The sequence below is a fragment of the Camelus dromedarius genome, chromosome 7 (genome assembly GCF_036321535.1).
Source record: "Camelus dromedarius isolate mCamDro1 chromosome 7, mCamDro1.pat, whole genome shotgun sequence".
NCBI classification, from domain to species: domain Eukaryota; kingdom Metazoa; phylum Chordata; class Mammalia; order Artiodactyla; family Camelidae; genus Camelus; species Camelus dromedarius.
Window position 1 is genome coordinate 29,438,673 of NC_087442.1, and position 21,253 is coordinate 29,459,925.

General features: G+C 31.5%; 1 protein-coding gene and 1 non-coding gene across 2 annotated transcripts in view; both read right to left on the minus strand.

Annotated features, from left to right (window-relative positions):
- Positions 1 to 250: 250 nt before the first annotated feature.
- The window catches only part of CAPZA2 (capping actin protein of muscle Z-line subunit alpha 2), a 50,746-nt gene continuing 29,743 nt past the window's right edge, over positions 251 to 21,253 (minus strand). Inside the window, exons 4-10 of the mRNA XM_031455258.2 lie at positions 16,553 to 16,616; positions 12,358 to 12,564; positions 10,674 to 10,753; positions 7,489 to 7,567; positions 5,256 to 5,327; positions 2,378 to 2,440; positions 251 to 1,659 (exon numbers count right to left, since the gene is read on the minus strand). Of these exons, the coding sequence (XP_031311118.1) occupies positions 1,519 to 1,659; positions 2,378 to 2,440; positions 5,256 to 5,327; positions 7,489 to 7,567; positions 10,674 to 10,753; positions 12,358 to 12,564; positions 16,553 to 16,616 (706 nt within the window). The 3' untranslated portion in view covers positions 251 to 1,518. The remainder of the gene's footprint in view (positions 1,660 to 2,377; positions 2,441 to 5,255; positions 5,328 to 7,488; positions 7,568 to 10,673; positions 10,754 to 12,357; positions 12,565 to 16,552; positions 16,617 to 21,253) is intronic.
- On the minus strand, positions 6,859 to 6,931 carry TRNAT-AGU (transfer RNA threonine (anticodon AGU)). The gene has a single exon. It is a non-coding gene; the product is annotated as a tRNA-Thr (tRNA).

Below are 21,253 nucleotides of genomic sequence, written 5' to 3' on the forward strand. Positions count from 1 at the left end.
ACTTCCTACATTTTCAGGTCATTCCTTCTAAACATACCTATAATCCACTGACACTGTCACGTTGTCACCATCCCTCCCCTCCTCTCATGTCCTTGTCTCCCTGTTTACCTAGCTTAAGTTAACACAAATTAACAAAGAAAGTAATCATTTTACATTATATTCTCAATGCTTTTTCTCAAAGCCCAGTCATGACTTTAAAAAAGAAATTAAACAACATGCTTTCATTGAGAAAATTTTTAAGTCTATACAATTCAAGCTAATGAAATATTTTATTGTACATAATAAAAGTGGTGTTTTTAAAAAAAATTTCCAGGCCCAGACATCTGTAGGAGTATGTGAGGAAAGGATTCCACTGGAGTATACTTAGCAATACTCAATTGAATGAAACCATAAATCCACCTTTCCTATAGTAAATACTTTCACCACAGGCTTGAAATTCCTGTAGCATCAGTAAAATGTATTTTTTAAAACATTACAAACATGCTTATGATGCATAGGAAGATGGAAAAATTTAGACTCTAACTGCACACCATATGTACTCCCAATTGTTCTAATTTACAACCAGTTAAGAATCACAAATATCCAAAGGAAGTATTTTAAAATAGTATATGATTCACTGGTAAGTGACTTTTATACTCAAATAAATAGGAAAAATTTCATTTTAATGTCACACTGAATTTCATTACTTTTCAATCCAAGAAAAAAAATAAACTGAGACATGGTCATGAGTTCAGGATTATATATATTACAATTTGCCTTGTTATAATACATGTGTGGCTTTATGATAAAAATAACTCAGGGACATATGGAATTCAAGCTAATTTGCATAATTGTCACAAGAAAAAAAGCATTAAATGCATTTCTGAAATAAGTATTTTCATTTAATTCAGAATCTCAAAACAGCATTAAACCTTGGCCTTGTTTAAAAAAAGTTTAGTTAAACACTAAGCTAGCTAAATAACCTTCTTGAAAGGCTTAAACACAATTGATATAGAAAATGCTTTCCCTCTAATCCCAATCTTACATAAATGAAAGAGGTGAGAGGGGAAAAGGTAGACAATTTCTTCAGCAGCATATATGGCTAAATCCATCAACCACCTTAAACTAGAGTGTCCATTATTGACCCCATTAAAAAGAACTGGGCAAATATCAAAAGTTACCCACTTCATAAGCCAAAAGACAACAATTTCAGGGTTATGGTAAGTAAAGTATTTTTGAAACATTTTCAAAACTTTTAACATTAAACTAGAGGAATCATCTCTTCATTTTAAGAAAGAAAGGCATAACACAAAGTAAAAGACATTTAAACTAAACTGATTTTCAATCTCCTTTGAACAAAAGAAATAAAAAATGGTTGATTAGCTAAGCTTTGTGCTCTAACCAAACTAATTAATTACAGTGATTTTAAATGGCAACAGCCCATCTGACTGGGTAGCTTGACAGTTCCGAATACTTTTGCAATGATTTTTTTTATTAAACGCAAAGACACTAAAATGATCCGGTCATGCAATGTTCATCTTATGCATTCTGCATCTCTTTGCCAATCTTGTAGCTAAGGATCTTGTTCCAATCAATCTTAGTGCGTGTAACTGGCAACTGTCGACGTAAGGCTTTGAAAGTAGTGTCCGACATTGTCTGATAATTCTCACTGATGGCAGTCTATGAAAAATAGCAGTTAAAAGTTTAAAGAAATAAAAGAAACAGAATAATTTATAAGACAAATATTTTAGCAAAAGCCATTATTTAAGCAGCCTGTTTCACTGCCTTTAAAAAGTCAAATAACAACCTCAATATGGTTTTTAAAGCTGTTTAAAAGCAGTTAAAAGAAAAAGCTTTTAATCACTTTGAATAATTAAATTTAATAAAATGAAATTACAAATTAGATTTATTATCTGTGTGTCATTTTGGATCTATTTTACTATTTCTCTCAGAACAATTTTATAAATTACTGTTTGGAGGGAGTGGAAACGTGTCCAATCCACAAATTAAATGTTTAAATTCAAGACTGCAGTTTAGAAGCTGAAAAAGACTGTAAAAAGCAGAGTACAAAATGAAATGTGATCTAAACAGATCACACATAATCCAAATGCTTTGGGAAACACCTCCTAAATTAAAATTTCCAATCAGAAACAAAATAACTATTTAAAATCTTGGCATATTTTGACCAATACTCAGAAATTACACTAGGCTAAAACTGAGTTTTAGCTACATTTTCACAAGTTTACCCTTCAAAAAGCAAACAACCAACCCCACCTGCCCAGAAGACTGTATCTTACTCTAGTGAAACAACGAAAAAAATCCAGGATCATAAATGAAATTAAAATTTTAGTGCCATTATACACATGCAAATATAGATTATATTTTTTGAAAATCATACCTGGTACTCATTTTCTGCAGCCTCTACAATCTTTATAAATTCTTTTGCTGTTTGCACCTCATTCTGAATGAGAAACAAAACCAAAAGCAAATGAAATAGTAATTTAAAACGGTACCACTATTATTTTTAAATAGGTATGTCAATATATGTTAATGATTTGCTAAATAATTCAGATGGTAATTATGACAAAGGTAAAATACTGTAAGATCAATCATTCTAAATCCAAGGGGAACTAGGCAAAAATATTTTAAAAGTCTACAGAATGAGCATAGTCTCAGTTTCACTGGTTGAAGAAAGTAAAATCTTAATAACATACATTTATGAAAAATTCAATTATAACACTCAACACACATTCCAACAGATAATCTTTACAGGTAAGAAGCTAGTCATAAATCTCTTGCTAATCATATATTGCTAATTAATGACTATACTGTTAAATATTTGCTAAACAATATTTACCACCATAATGATACATATCAAAAATATTACCTATTAGAAAAAGTATATGTTAAAGTTTAAGTGAATTTAGTGTTTAAATATTTTCTGGAAAATATTTTTTTTAACCATTCTGATATAAGACGTTTCTTTGCTTTTTTCCTTACAGTAAAAGTTAATGGAAACTGAGACCTTTTTATAAAATAGTGTTAATGTAAAATTATCTAATACCATACTTTATATATATTATTTATATCTATTTATACATATATATTTATGTTTATATAATGGGTGCATTTTTTTTCTGCCCCAAAACAACAAATGAAAATGAAAACCCTTTAAGATAAATGGAAAAAGTAATTCCTAAAACACTCCACACAAGTTGGCATATTAGTCAAGTTTAATTACTATGACCAGATCTCAAAACTCCATTGTCTATAATTTTGTAGATAAATCTCTCTTAAGAATCTTTTCTCAATGTCAAGCTCTTCAAAGAAGACAGTACTAAGTACCCTGTTACACCAATAGTAGTAATACATATATACTCATGATATAGAACTATACTGAATACAATGTCTCTTGGAAAACCAGACATGACTAATTATCTTTACTGGCAAATTTTGCAAGAAGAGTACCACTTAGCAAAAAAGCAGAAATCACCTAAATGCTAATGAAAAACTGGGAGAAGAAAAACAAAACAAAACAAAACAAAACAATCAAACAAAAAAACAATAAAAGAAGAAGAAGAAAAAAAATCCAAAAATCCCAGTTTTCTTTTCAGGTAGCATCTGGTCTAACACATTCACACGTTTCTTGGTATTAAATCAAAAGTGTTCTTAAATTAAAAATAATCTTTTCTTGTAGGGTAGCTAATTTTGAATATTAGCAGTTGATGTTTATAATATACTAGTGCTTTTATGTATACAACACACAAATATTTACCAAAAATGTCACTGTTAACATGTTATATTATTAATATCCTTGGGACAAAAAAAATTCCAAAGAGAAATAGCCACATGTGCAATAAAAAGAATGTGTAAAAGAACTGCCAGAAAAAAAACCAAGTTCAAAATTTCTTGAATTTGAAAGCTGAACTTCCGAAAAATTTCATTAAGCCATAATCTATATAGAGGAAAAAAACACAATAGGGTTTAAAAGTTAAATACAGGATCAAAGACCCAAGTTTAAGAGCTAAAACTATAAAATTCTTAGAAAAAACCACTGGAGTAAATCTTCATGACCTTAGGTTAGTCAATGGTTTCTATTAATATACTAAAAGCACAAGAAATTAAAGGAAAAATAAACTGGACTATATCAAAACTAAAATCTCTGTAATGAGACTACCAAGAAAATGAAAAGACACATAGAGTAGGAAAAAATATTTGTAAATCATGTATCTGATATAGGACTTATATACCCAGAATATATAAGTAAAAAATAACAACAACAACAAAAACACAAATAATCAATTAAGAAACAAAGGATCTGAAAAGATGTTTTTCCAAAGAAGATACTCAAATGACCAATAAATACACAAAAAGATGCTCAATATCATTATCCATCAGGAAAATATAAATAAAAACCACAATATGATACCACGTAATACCTACTAGGATGGCTATAAAAAAGACAGACATAAGTTTTGGAGAGGATGTGGAGAAACTGGAACCCTCATATACAACTGATGGGAATGTGAAACGGGGCAGCCACTTTGGAAGCAGTCTGGCAGTTCTTCACAGGGTTAAACACCCAGCAATGCCACTGCCAGGTATATCCAAAGAGAAATTAAAACCATGTCTACACAAAAATAGTACATGAAGGTTCTTAGCAGCAAAAAGTAGAAAACTACAAATATTCATCAACTGATACAATAGAAATAAAATCTGGTAAAAGGATTATTATTTGGCAATAAAAAGGAATGAGATACTGATACATGCTCCAACATGGACAAACCTTGAAAATATTGTGCTAAATGAAAAAAGTCTGTCACAAAAAAATCACATATTGTAGGATTCGATTTATGTAAAATGTCTAGAACAGGATAATTTACAGGGTCAGGAAGTAGATTCATGACTGCCTAGGACTGAGAGGGATTTAGGAAAGGGCTGGTGGGAGGGAATGGGGAGTCACTGCTAATGGGTACAGGGTTTTTGAAGGACAAAAATGTTCTAAATTAGACTGTGGTGACTGTTGTACAATCTTGTTAATATACTAAAAAAATAAATTTTACACTTTAAATGAGTAAACTGAATGGTATGTGAATTATATCTCTTTAAATAAAGCTGCTAAAAAGTTAGGTACAAATTTCCAATTACTTACCATTTTTAATCTATTTGAAAATACTTTAATCTGAAGCAGAAAAACTACTTAAAATGTTAATTCCAAAACTGTTCTAATTTATAGAAGTATTTGTTTCAATTTTATTTTGGAATTAATTACTTACAGACACTGTTAGGGAATCTTGTATATCTTTATGACTCACTAGCTGGACATTACCATCTTCATAATAATGAACCTATTAGAAAAAGAATTTATAGAAACTACATTATAGGAATTATCAAGATCCTTAAGTTTCAACAATCGTTATCAGTGCAGATGACTACCAATTTCTGCTCTAACCTAGACGTCGCTGCTGAGCTCCTGACCTTTTAAACTCCAGCAAGCCTCTTCCTGTGCTCAGCCTAGTGAAGAACTAGGTAGCAGTTCCTGCAGTTACTCAGGCAAGTCCTCCACTGACCTGACTGATGTTCTGTATCTAAACTCAAGATTTCCAAAACCAAACTCACAATACTTCTTTCCCAACCCTACTATTTTTCTGTGTATTTCCACCAACCATTTAATTCCTCAAATTCAAAGACATGAAAATAAACATTAACTGGGTGATTATACATGACTACTACTACAGGAGGTTCTAGGGACACAAAGCTTTTAAAAAGATAGTCCCTGACCTCGTATTTCAACACAAAATAGTAAGAGGCATGTACCAAATACATTAGTAATACTGCAGACTCTAAGACTTAAAAAAAAAAAAAAACCTCAGAAAAAAGGCAACATTGCACTTGGGTTTAGTAAAATGAATATGACAACAATTAAACTGTGGATGATGACACAACTGAGCCTGAAGAACAGAATGCTTTAGAAAGGCTTGCAGGTTGGAATGGAACGTAGGCTGGAATGTGTGTGAGGTTGGGGAGGGAGAGCACTGACTGGCTGGTGAAATACACAGGTACGGGACAAGCCAACTTTGAGCCTTTTATGCCATGCAAATATGTCTGGACTACCTCGTATGGTCGCAAGTGGCAAGTAACATATCTAGATCTAAATTTTAAAAAGTTGCCTTTCTTGATGGCAATGCAAAAAATGGATTAGGAGATGGCAAAGGGTCTAACAATTCAACAAAATTAAGTAACCATTAAAATGCTAGGCATCTTGCTAAGTGCTGAAGACAGTACAAGACAATTCTGGCTCTTAACAAGCTTTGGTTCAACAGGGGGTCCCATTTCAGAAATTATCCAGGTGGGAGGTACTGAGGCCTAACTGAAGAGAATAACGTCAACAACAATGGTGACTGTTCACTGAGCACTTTATGTCTGGCTCTGTTCTAATCATTTCACCCATATTAACTAATCTTCAAACATATAAGCTGTTTCATTGTTGCTGTTTTCTTCTTTTAGCCTAAATGACTTCTTGATGTCACACAACTAAAAACTGTAAGCACTGGGAGTTCAAACTCAGGCAATCTGATTTCAGAATCCATGCTCATCACCTCTATTCTCTAGCCTCTAAAGCACAGTCACGTCAAGACATAAAAGTGATAGAATATAAGACTAGACATAATGTATATTGGAGTCGGATGATAGAGCAGCAGCATCTGATTCATCTTTACTCCTTCATGGCTCTTAGCACAACAACTTTATGATAGTTGAACAACAAATGTATTGAATAAATAAGTGAACCAAGACAGAAAGAAATTAGTATTTTTCTTTCACTTATTTAGTAATATTTATATTCAAATCATTAAAAAAATTTTTTTTAATTTATTTTAATGGAGGTACTGGGGATTGAACCCAGGACCTCATGCATACTAGGCATGCACTCTACCACTGAGCTATACCCTCCCCACTTCAAATCCTCTTCTAGTTGCCAAATTTCTTCTATATAAACATTTGAGCTTACATTAAGAGTCAAAGAATTCAATTCTAGTGGATTTCATATAAGTCAAATATGAGTACAGAAGATACTTAAGATATATGTAATATATACATGTACTAATAAACACATAAAAATATAAACTTATACATCTATACATACACATATATTAATATTATACTTCACTCAACTGCACCCCAATTCAAAAGACATAACAGCACAACTCAAATTCACAAAATGCTTGGAGGAACAAATTGTATGAAGAGCAGACCAAATGTTAGCATCTAATTTTAGCTGTGTTTTTAGAACCTGTCAGCTATCCTTGCAGATTTCTGATGACTAGGGAATGAACTGCAAGGTTATTTAAAAGAATGAAATCAGCACTACTTGTTTTTCCCATTATCTCAAAACAAAGATGTGAAAAAGAAATGACTATTGTGCACTATGAAAACATAAACATAAGAATTAGCTGTTTCTCTGCTCAGAATCATCTAGAGATCAGCAAACAAATTTTTTTCATTTCATACCTGAATTTTCAAGATGCCAACCACCTGAGTGGTTGAAGGAGTGATTGTAAACTTCCACTCTGACCTCCAACGACCATTCCTTAAAAATAAAAACAGCAGCTGTAAATAAGGTAGGGAAAATAATTTGAATAAATTTTAAGTTCCAGATTTAAATTTAAAGCTACAGTAAGAGAGGGTGGGGGGATAGATGCTGGACATTCATTTTTTAATCAGTGAAATTTTCAAAAGAATCAAAAGGTTAAGTTCAGCTATGAGCCACATTTAATTTAATCTTCACTCTACTGATAAGAAAGGACCTATATAATGGATGCAATTTCAGAATTCTAAAGCTAAGACTTAAAATGCAGTTCAAAGCTACAGCAACTTTCTCACTTATGCTTTAATTAAGAAAAAGTGAATAAATGTTCAGATTCTCAAGGGCTTTCATAAACATAATCAGTGCAGTTTACCATTCACTGAATGATATGAAGAATCAAATAATTTAGAAAGCAGATAGGAATACAGCATTCTTAAGGAGATTTTGATATGTGGAAAGAGAAGGGTTATTGTAAAGAGTTTTAAGAGTCAGATTTTTTTTTCCCTTATCCAATTTTAGGTGTAAACTTTCTACATAAAAGGCACACACATCCTCCTCCTATATCCTGAAGTGATTTTTGGTATACAAATTGATACATATTCACGGTAGGAAATCAAGATATTACAAACAAGAGGTATGTTATTCATTTTTGTCTACCAGATAATGAATATCTATTTTTTTCTATCAGCCTTTTCATAGTAACTCTTTTTCTTTCAACCTCTGTTTGCTCTTTGCATGCCAAAGACATATTCTGATATGCAAACTTACACTTGTTAGGTTTTTTTTTTTTTTTAACAATGTTTATTTCTGAAGTAGTCACAGAGTGAAAAGATCATTCATTATACTGGATTTGCTATGAAATTGCTTCTGGTTTCCCTTCAATATTCTTGCAGTCTGCCCAATCATGAAAGAGAATGACAGCACTCTCATATCTAAAGTTAACACTTTTCATTTGAAAAGTACTATTATTAGAACAATTTATACATTCTAGAAAATAAAAGAGAATTTTATAACATGTTTTGATTTTGAGTGAGGCATCCAAAATCATCCATTAAAGTTTGGTTGGAAAAAGATGTATTCATTTTTATTTCATGATTCCAAATGAAGCTATTCCTTTTATTTAGTTACTAGTATCAAGTACAAGTGAGTTTTAAGCTATACATTTCTGATTATAATAAATCATGATAGACAATATGCATATATCACCACTGATTGTGAAAAGAAAAAAAAAAGAGAAAAGGAATTTCAAATCAAGTAATGGTACCAATTTGAGAACTGTTTCAAAAGATCCTTCCAAAGGCCTTACTATACAATAACAATAAATGGCATTGAGTAGATAGTACCCCTTCATCAATGGAGTAAACAGTCAAGATGTCCAGCCTTTAATTGTATCTTCCCTTCTCTTCTGTTAATGCTTTAATTACAAATGTGTATTTATTCAACAAATATTTATTAAGCCCCCAATACTATTAGATGTTAGGGAAATGGTAGCGAGCAAGAAGAGAATGTCCCTAGTGAAATCTAAGAAATGTTTGTGACTAGTATATTCTGATTTTTATTCTATCTGTACATGAAGCGAACTGAAGCAATTTCTTTGTACCAAAATATTTAGATTTTACTGAGGTTATTGTGATATGTAATGTCTAGCACTTTAGAATGTCAATATAAAGTTTATCTTTTTCAAAAAACAGAAGTGATTTTTTGGCTTCAATGACATAATGTTCAAAGCAGAGGCTTACAAAAAAAATTCAGATATGTAAAGTGAAATAGTGAGACTAGAAAATTCAAGGACGTCATTTTCATTTTTTATATGCTAATGCTAAAAAAATTGTATGTTAAAAAACTAATTAGTAAACTTACTATTACACTTCTCAATATATTTTAAACTAAAACTCAGTAGCAAGTTCACTCTCAGCCAGATTGATCTTATATATCCTGGTACAAATAGCATAAATTAAGAGCAATTTTGTGAAGATTTATTTTTTTGGGATACTGGTAAATTAATACTACACATTTTTAGGCCTAAAATGAAGACACTACATTTATATTAAATCCATAAAAGTAACTTAGTACAACAAAATTTTTAGGAAACTGCAGCTTGTTATTAAAACATGTTTACAAACAGAACAAATTTTCCTTTGGTGATAATGATTCTGCATTTCTCCAAGTGTTCCTGTAAACTTGCACTTATTTCTGAGTTGGTTAAGTGGGACAAACCATGACCAAACTTGAGCCAGGGACTGAACTGGTCCACAGGGGTTACTGATACTTGTTACTTTACCCTCAAGAGCATCACCAACCAACTTGGCTCACAAGTCAAAGAGTAATATATGTAAAAGGTAAAACTATGACCACATTTACTCTGATGATCTTAGCATGTATTATCAAAAAAGGGGGATAAAAGTAAAGATTTCATTCAATTCAACTCAAGACTTATAAAGTCTTGGATAGCCTCAGAATTTTATAACAGGTCTTGTCTAAGAATAAAAAAGCGTAACACCTTGTTAAAGGTCCACGATTAATACAGCAAGTCAGTGCTTTGGGGGACTGAATGTTTACAAGGAATAATCAAATGATTTGTACAAAAATTATAAAGCATTACTGTAATTTGCCTCAGTGTACAAAACATGTCATTACTTCCTTATACTGGCCAACAAGCAAAAAGCAATCCACATGAAAACATCTACTTTAGAGTTACTAAAGTTCACACACAAAAAATTGATATTCTTTACTTTATAATTACCTCTGTCCTCCTCCCCCAGTTTAAGTCTCATTTAGGAACAACCCCTTCCCAAATGGGCATATGGGCCTGCCAACTGGTCTGCTCAAAGCCACACATGTTCCCTTAGGATGCTGCTTGCTGGTCTCTAAAAACACTCCACACTTTCCCACATTCTTCTCACTGAGTATCAATGAATTTACTGCTATCTTTTAATTATTAGGCTGATTATGGAACAGATACCCTTCTTATATCAAAAGGCTGAAGTTTTATATTATATTGTTCTTAGTCAATCATACACAAACAAAGTATTGGCCCAATCAATAAAGCAAAAACTACAAAAAATACAAGCAATGTCAAAATCCCCCAACACACAAAATTTTAACTTACCAAAAGTTTTTTGCTTGGAACTGATGGCTTTCTATGCATGCAATAATGGTTTGCTGTCCGTCTATTTTTTTACCATATACCTTATCGGTAAAGAAAATAAACAAAAGAGTGAATTTAGGGCCACAGAATGTCCAACATTAAACATTTATAAAATACTGAAAATTGTATAGCACTCTGGCAAGAGCATATTAAAAAAATACAAAGTAGGTCATCATTCCAATATAGTAGCTAGAAAAACAAGTATTTAAATATGTACACCTAATCACAGATTCTTACTGAATCACAAAAGAGCTCACAATTAATGAACTATAATTTATTAGGAAAAAAACCCCTGTATTCTGAAACATTCATAAACACCGTAGACATACCATACTTTTTATTCCAAACATAGGTATCATAAGAAGTATAGATAATTTATTTTAAACATACAGACACCAATCTGGTTGCTTCCATGCAAACTAAAAGTGAATGTAGATTGTGATTATCATCTTCTATTCCACAGTCTCAGGGATTGCCATTTCTCTAGTCATTTAAAAAAGTATTGAGATAGAGGTGAGAAAGTTTATTTACTTATAACTGAGAAAGGTTGTTAAGAGAATGCCTGTGATGGTATGATACTGTTATTTCACCTCTTGCTTTAAAAGCGGTGAGTAACTTGTGCCTTTCAATCCCCTCAGAACAAACGAGGACTCTCTAACTCAACCTAACCACCGTATTCTTGAGCTACTCTTCCAAAATAATCCTAATCAACAAGGTTATAAGTGAAAGAACCTGTAAGGTATTTTAGGTTATCTTGCTATACTTCTAAAATAATTATTAAGAACTAGATCCTTAAGGGAACAATATGAGTTTTTGTCCTAACCAGGAAACTTAAGAGAGTGAAATGGGGTAGCTATTGGTAATATTAATAATTATGTTGGGACAGCAGGTATAAACCAGGATGTATGACCAGCTTAAGTTGGAAAGGCAGACAGAGGTGAGGTTCACAGGGCCTTGAAAAGCCATGTTTAGAAGCCTGGACTCTATCCTAAGTGCAATGTGCAATCTTTCACACTTGAAGGATTTCAAGGAGGGGATTTTCATGATCTGATTTGCATTTCAAAAGATCACTCTGGCTATAGAGAAGATCACAGAAGCATAAATGTGGGACTAAAAAGCATATTTAGGTACAAACAATCTTATGAAAGAAAAAAGAATACTCCTACTTTCTACCATATTTTATCCAGTAAATAAAAAATTGGTTAAACCACATGAAAAAAACAAAAACATAATAAATTTGACTATAAAACACATGTGGACAAGATTCCACTTACAAAGAATTTTATTTGTTCTAAGATCTTGTAACAATGAAAACAAGTTTGAAGTAAACTTACTGAGATGAGTCATGAACATGGGATTAAAAAATCTCACCATATCATGCTCCTCTAATCAATATATGAGAATTACTACTTGGATTTAATTCAAGAGACAACTATTTTTCCATTTTCAGCTATCATAATATATTTACTATTTAGAGTTTCTTAAGAAAAAAAGCAAGCATTCTTAGAAACATTTAATTAAAAAAAAAAGGAATGTCAAGTTATAAAATGTCAGTTCTGTAAGTTACTGTAAATTTTGAGATGTTACAAAAACACTGTCATATTTACATAAGACAAAAGAAAAAAGTACATATTGTATGACTTACAGTGCAGACTCCATTTGGATAATGTTCTTTTACATAAGCTCGCAGAGCAGTTTCTACTGAAGTTCTCCATGATTCAACTGCATTTTCTGCTTCATATGGTCTTGGATCAGTTGCTTCCTTTCTTAAGTGATCAAATTTGAAACAGATTCTATTTTTGGGATCCAAAAACTTCCCATTTCCCAAGTCACCATGCTCTGTTATCAATACCTTCAATGATGCAATAAATTTTGGGGGAAAAAAGTATTTATTACAGCATTTAAATACTGATATACTAATATAAATTCACTTAAGTTTTTCCCTTAAAACTATAATTCTACTCCAAGCAACTGGTTTAAATACACGGCACAACTATAATACTTCAAATGAGTAGACTATAAAGGCAATGAGGCTACTCTCATTCAGCTTAGATCAGTGGATCTGATTTTCTCCCAATATAACATCCAGCTACCTGCTGAAAAGACATTCGACTTACTACTAGAGTCAGATTTGTTTGTTTGTTTGTTTTTGAGAACTAGGAACAGTTTACTATTTCTGTTATCAGTCTTCAGTTTCACAAAACTAAGAAAACTTCAGTGAGAATGGTTGCAAGGGAGTGATTTTAATCCAGTGAGAATCCTCTTCAGTGTGTCTTACATTACTTCTTGGCCCACAGTCTCATCTACTGTTAAGTACTTAATGCTGCCTGTTTTTACTAACCTAATCATTGACAGCTGTTTTCAATTCATTTCCAAAATTTAAAAAATGTAATTTCTTCATTTATGTACATTTAAACTATACATGCATAAATTTGACATTTTGTGCTTTATTTTTTAAATTTCCCTTTTTCCCTCCCATGCAACTCTCCCAATCTGTGACTACATACCTATGTCAGGACTCCCTCATCCCTTTGATGTAAATTATGTAAACACAGGATGTATCCTTCTAAATTTTTTTCAGTCATATAACCCTACACAGATAAATATATACACATCTATGTATATATACACACACATACAGGGGTTTTTTTGGTCACTGTTTTGTAAGAATGGAATGAAAAAGCACACATATGCACATATATTTTTCTGTATCTTGTTTTTTTCAGCATCAACACTTTATACAAATCCTTCAAATTCAACTGGTAAACCTCTCACCACTCTTTTTAATGTTGCATAAAATCCCATGATGTGAATATAATATAATGTCTTCTGCCATTACACTATTAGTGGATCATCTCTTTGTTTCTAGGCTGGTTTTTGTTTTTGTTTTTGTTTTTCTGTGGGGAGGGACAGGCACATCAAAAATGCTGAAGTAAGTATTATTGTACATATTCTAACACAGTAATGTTTTTATTTCCATTGGATGCTTCTCTTAGATTCTCAGCAGTGGAACAGTGGGTAAAAGGGGTTATAGATTTAATTTTTAATACATAATTAGACTACTTCCAAAAATGGCTGTGACAATCTACATTTCTACGAAAAATATGTGAGATATGTTTCCCTTCACAGTATCACCATCAATAGCCTAACAGTTCTTCCTTTACTATGATGAGTATAAAGTGTATCTTGTTACTTCAAATATATCTCTCTGATGAAGAGATCTAAATATCTTTTCATGTTTGTGGGTCATTTTCTCTTCTGTGAGCAAATCTTTTGAATATTTTTTATTTGGGTTGGGTTTTTTCATATTAATTTATGAGTCCTTTGTTTAAGGTATTTGTTTTATTCTACAGTTAAAATAATTGGTATGTAACAAAATGCCCATCTTTTATAGTTTCTAGGTTTCTAGTCTTATTTAAGATGGTCTCCTCTGCCCTTATACATGCAGACTCTTTTCTCCTAAAATTCTAGACTATTCTACAAATTTTTAATCCACCTGAAATTTATTTCTGTATATTGTATAAGACAGAAAACTGGTTTAATTATATGGTACCTATAGTTGATAGAAACCAGTTATACCAATATCTTTCAATATATGTCTGTCTAAATTATAATCCTGTCATGTAGAAAAATTTTCATGTATCTGGTACTAAATTCTGGTTTGATATGCTGTTCTACTGATCTATTTGTCTACTCTACACAATACCACCCTGATTTGACTTTACATTGGTTGTTAAAAGCATCTTCTATCTGGCAAGGCAATTCTCTCTCACTATTCTTACATTTTTCTTATTTTTTTCAACCATGTTTTTCACATAAAGTTTATGAAAATTTTGACCAATTTAAAAAACAATCAGGATTTTAGTCAAACTGCATTAAATTCATATTTAGTTTAAAAATAATTTAACTTTCTACCTCAAAATGGAATTTAGTGTGCTTTCCATTTCTTCAGATACTGTTTCATGTGTTTCAAGAAGATAAGCACCATTTTCTTCAAAATCCTATGCATTTCCTGTTAAGGTTACTCTTAGGTTAATGTACAATTTTGCCTCTATTTAAAATGAAAACTCCTGCTCCTCCAACCACTTCTAGTTTAAAGGTGATTACTTGCCACAACAGAGGAAAGCTAATGCATTTTGTATACTTACCTTAAGTTCAGACATCTCATGAAATTCTTTTAAGTCTAATGGTTTTTTTGTTTTTGGTTGGGAGGTTAATTTTATGGGAGTTTCTCAGTATTTCTAAATATATAAATCATGACGCTTAAGAGCATCCTCTTCTTTTTCAAAGCTTTAAGAATTCTCATTCTCTTGCCTTATTTACTATGCTTCCATTTGTGATAAATAATAATGATAATAAGTTGACACATCTAGTTAATTTTCTATGTTAACTAAAATTATTTTAGTGTTTGTAGATATTGACTATTTACTTTTTTTGATACTTACTATTGGTTTTCATTAAACAGTCTATATATTTAGGAAGTTTTCTTCCTAAATATATAGACTGTTTAATGAAAACCAATAGTTTTTGTAATGAGGACTTGCTGCTGGATTTTTCAAATCCTTTTTCACTGTCTACTGATATATCATAAGGCTGTGTTCTCTTTATTATTTGTTGGCTAATTGATAAGACCAATATATTGCCTTACATGGAACCACTCTTGCATTCCTGTAATAAATTCTATTTAATCTTAGCATATTATTCTCTTGATATATTTCTGGATTCTATTTGTTAGTATCTATTCAAAGTTTTAAAATCTATAGTCATACATGAGGTTATTATAGCTTCCTTTTTTGTTTAATATTTATTAGATTTAAGTATTAAAATTATGCTAGGTTCATAAAATGAGTTTGGGAGCTATCCAACATTTTAAAAAAGATGCATTCTGTGGACTCAGCAAGTCTTTTAGGAATTCACCTTAACAAAACAATGTGCCTGGAGGTACAGTGATGTTCAACATAGCATTGTTTATAACAGTTTAAAAAACAATCAAAAACTAAAATCTCCCAAGAAAGAAAATAAATTTAGGAGATTCATAAAATGAAACACTATACGGCTCTCTCTATATGTGTGTATATAACACACAAACATGTCCCTAACTATCTATCTAAGTTTATATTTTTTCCTTTATTTACAAGTCATCTTCTGTCTAGTCTCCTAACCCCAGAACAAGACTACATATTACATAATGAGTAAAGCCAAATCCAAGCTTTGATATAATTAGCCACTGAGAACTAATTGTTACTACTCTCATATTCTACCTACCAGTTCCTTCTTTATATTGTTTTATATAAACTGTGCTTAGCATAATATGAATACAATCATTGTTCAATTACTAATAACTTTAAACCAAAAAAATTTAAAAATAAGAATACTAGTGACTTTTTGTGGTTTTTCTTTGCTTAGCAATTCCAACTTGCACTTTGGAAGGAAAAGATTTAATAATTACTAAATGCTAAGTTACTCACATGAAGAACTGTAGATTTCCAGAGCAACCAAATTATGATATAAATCTTACTAATATATATTCTAGATTTTGGATTAATATAGGATTGATTTATTTTTCCTATAAAAAACAAGAAAGTAGATTTAAAGCAATTATTTTCTAAAATCTTAAAAGAATTACATTTGAATATTTCTAAAAGGGACTTTCTGCTAATAGCATTATTGGTCTCAACAAAAAAACCTAAATGTTCAATTACTTTGCCCACAAGTGGCTATGATCAAAATGAACACTTTCTTAAATATATAAACATACCACTTCACAATTCTTGCAGGATACATTAACCATTATAAATGAAACAAAGAAAAGCCAGATTCTGTGTTTATATGAAACATACCTGATCTTCATAACCTTCAATTTTTACTGGAGTAAACTGGTCCAAGTTATACTGTGCAAATGCACTAAAAAAGAACACCAATAATTTAAAATTACATATTTAATGTTCTTAAAAAAATCACAACTAATTCACTTGTCAATAAGTCTTCTGTACTGCACATGACAAGTTAAATAAAATTATAATTCTCCATTATTGATCTTATACTAAGGAAAAATATACAGATATGGCTATTTTTAAAACTGATGAATGACATCCAGCTTTCAATGTTTAGAAAAATTAAATAAGTAAGTTTAATTGATCTTTTCATTCATTGAATGAAGAGGTTAGCCACCTATAAGATATATATCCAATTATTTAAGTATATGTTTAGCATGCAATATACCATGAAACAGAGTAGATGCTGTGAGAGATACAGAGTAATCAGACAGATCAAAAGGCTTACAATTGAATAGGAGAGACAACAGATAAACATAATCATAATACAAAGTAGAAAATACCATAAGAGAATGACCAATAAAACATCATGTAAAATACATACTTTAAAAAATTACATTCTGCTGAAGCAAGGGTAAGAAAAGAGAAATAGGAGTGATTTCATAATGGATGTGATACTGAAAATTAGTCATGAAATAATGGGTAGGCTCTCTGGTCTTACAGAAATTGGAGGGTTGCAAAGAAAAGAGTATTTCAATTACAGGGACCAGGATGAGCAAAATACATGAGGAGAAGATGGATTAGGTCCAACATCATAGAAAGCACCAAGCTCAATGTTTGGCACATAGCAGGTGTTCAGTTATATTTACTGAATTGAACTGAAAGGCCCTGCATGATGGAATAATTGCTTCATTTGGGAGGCAAAGCAGAATCACAGAAGCTTTTTGAGAAAAGAGAACTGAGAACTACTTCCAAAGAAGATTAATTTGGCAGCAGTGTGTATGACAATTGGGCGGTAGAGCAACTAGAGCCAGAAAAAGCAGTTAGGCTATCTTTAGGCAAACGTCCATGTCAGAACAGCTGAGAGTCTGAACAAGGAAATGGTGACGAGATGGATTCAAGATTAAAGCCTCTCTCTACTCTCATATGAGTAAAGAATAATATATTATGTAATTATATAATACATTTACAGGAAAAACTCTCATAGCACAGAAAATTATGTAAAAATATATGAAGATCACACCCCATTTTATTAAATCTATAACCTGGGAAATCTCTTCCACTTAATAGGAAAAATATTGAGAATTAAAAAATTTAGGAATACATCTCTAAATCTAATCTATTTGGAAGCTTTTCAAGTTAATCTGGATGGCAAGAAATCCACTGAATTTTCAGGTATTAGCTACTGGGTCTTCCCTAGAAAGGAATGTTTGGTTGAGGAAAGCATCACTGATGCGTTACGAGGAGACTAGTAACTGTAAAAATAGCAAAGTAGGATTAAATTACTACCTGTCAAATTCCTGACACTGCATGTTAAAAAAGATGGTGACAAATATAGAAACGCATGGAGGGAAAGGGAGATTTTCTTAATTCATTAAAACTGTAATTTTCTTAGGAATAGCCTCAATATAGCCAGGCAGTTACTATCCCTTAAATGAATTTATCTCAAAAGTATGTTTGAGATTAAACCAAAAATTCTAAATCATTTAGAATTCAGGATTCATTTTCCAGTAAAAGACATATTTAAATAATAAATTTAGATAATAATTTGGTCTTAGGCCTTTTACTGCTTATAATATCAAACCCAGTCCATTTATAATTTGGGAATGGTGGAAGAATAGAAAATCTGAAAAGTAGACAATGAATACGAAAGAGGTAAAATTTTATCTTAAATGTTCAAAGCAAGTTAAATTACAGGTGACAATTACAGCAGGAACCTAGAAGTCAGAATATCTAAGAGAATTTCTGAGTTTTGTTCAAACCCTGTTATTAGCTGGTATGGGCTGCATTTACCTCATTTGTAAGAAGAGGGGTTTGGACTAGATGACTTCCAAAATCCCGTCCAGTTCAGAAAACTTACTCCATCCAACCACTCAGCATCCATTCACTCACCCCTCCAACCATGCAAATATTTAGGTGTTAAGCACTCTACCAGACACAGTGAAAACAATGATTTCTATGCCCTTGTAGAATTCTGTAGCCCTATCATCCATTTTTAACTCACCTATTCCTGTATTTAGATCTTTTACACTCTTTACTATTAGTGATTTATATCTTACTTCTCACCATGTGTTTCCCTCAGTTTAGCCACATCATTTCTCTTATTTACTATTCAAATTCTATTTGTCATTTAAACTCAGCTCACAAACCACCTCTAAATAGAAATTAAAAATTTCTTCCTTTGGGCTCCAAAGGCCTTTGATATGCTTCTATTATCATATTTTATTTCCCTTGGCCTGATACTGAACATGTCTGACTCTCCACTGGAAAATCCCTAAGAGGCTTATTTGTCTCATCATCATGATGAAGTCTGGCATTCATGTCTGTTGAATAAAAGGCTATTTCTGGATATTTCAAAGTTTTCTACACTTGAGAGTACCAAGTCTTCAATATATCTAATTTTTTCTATAAAACACACTGAATTCATGCACTTAGTAAAGATGTCCCATTAGAATCACTCTTAAGAATAATAGCCATGTTTTTTCCCCTTATAGAAAGGAAGAATTTCTCAAAACTAAATATTCTCAATTTCTCAAAATTAAATTTAAAAAAAAGAGATAGAAAGAGTTAAAGCAACAGGGAAAAGGTAGGAGGAGGAAAAGAAGTACAGAGAAAGAGATGTACTTGTGTAAAAGAAATTCAAAATCAAAACATTTAATTGAAGAAGCAACAGGACTATGGCTATGCACTTACTCTGGTGAAACTGCCACTACGACACACCGATGTTTTTACAATGCTTTCCAAGCTTATGTTATACAGTTTTGGACAGCCTCAATGATATGTGATACATTATCTTCTGAGGGTGAAATCAGGTTTGAAGATATTTCAAATGTAATTCAAGACCAAGTCTAGTGAACAACTCGGGGAAGGGTGGTTAACATTATTTTTGCTTGAAAGTTATTTCATAGAAAGTTCATTGTGAATAAGAGTAACATAATTTTAAAGTCAGTCAATGACTTAAGGCATATTTCTGTACTTCACAGATACTCTCAGACATCTACAAAATGAATTTGAATGAATATTTAGTTTTGAGAAATTCTATACAAGGAATACTCCTGAAGTCAACAAAAAGAATCAATACTTTCTCTACTTGTTCATCTAGTTAGCCATCATTCGCTGAGAGTATAATCACATGCAAGAAAATCTGGAAGATTCTACTGAAAATTTTAATGTTTTTTGAGGTCATACCATAAACATCTTGTTTTATCATTAGGTAGATTTCCTCAGCGACTGATTTCCCTAAAAGATCAAAATATCAAGCATCTAAATGTATATACCTCTTGAAACATGGACAAGGACTGTCCCTGAAATTTGGCCCACAATAAAGAGAAATTTAATTCATATTTCAATCTCTTTTTAAAACAAATCCAATTTATTTAAATGTAACAACCATCATCAGATAAATACTCTTTTGGACAAATTAAAATTTCAATACTTTCATCATTTTTGAGTCAAATATATGACTATTTCATACCACTTATATATTTATGAGTGTTTCTCCAACCTTCATTAAACTTTATTCTGTAGGGGAAAAACTCTTCTTCCAAAAAATGAAGTTTCTCATTGTCTTAACTGAAAAAAATCCACTGATTTTTGCACCTCCATGAAACAACCAACACATTTATTTACCACAGAAAACTCAGAGGAAAGGTTTACTTTGAGAGTGCTGCTGTTAAAAGTTCATAAATGCTGTATGTTTTATTTCCATAAGACTTCTGTCAACATGCTATATGCTATTATAAAGAAAATTAATTTTACTTGAATACATAACTTAACTAGGTTTAAAGAACTTAGAAGAAGCCATTTACTCAGAAAGTAATAACTAAATTCAAAGATATCAAGTAAATTGATTTCTACCAAGCACTTTAATATAATGATTACAGGGGTGGCAACTGTCCATTAACAGATGAATGGATAAACAAAATGTAGAATATGTATATAGTAAGTGTTAAAAAGGAAGGAAATTTTGACAACATACTCCAACATGGATGCACCTTGAAGACATTCTGCTAAATAGAATAACCCAGGCACAAAAAGACAAATATTGTATGATTTCACTTATATGAGGTGCTTAGGGAAGTCAAATTCACACAGACAGAAAATAGAATGGTGGTTTCCAGGGGCTGAGGAGAGGGAACAATGAGAAATTACTGCTTAAAGGGTATGGAGTTTCAATTGGGGAAAATGAAAAAGAAGTTCTGAAGATGGGATGGTGGTGATTGTTACACAAAAGTGTGTATGCACTTAATGTCAAAGAACTGTACAACCAAAAAGGGTTAAAATGGTATATTTTATATTAGGTATATTTTTCCCACAATTAAAAAATAATAAATAAAAATTGCTATTTAAAAAATAAAAAGACACAAAAGACCCTGAATTGCCAAAACAATCCTGAAAAAGAAGAACAGAGCTGGAGGAATGACACTTCCTGACTTCAGATTATACTACAAAGTTATAGTAACCAAAACAGTCTGGTACTGGCAGGAAAACAGACACATAGATCAATGTAACAGGGTGGCCAGAAATGAACCCACCCACTTACGGACA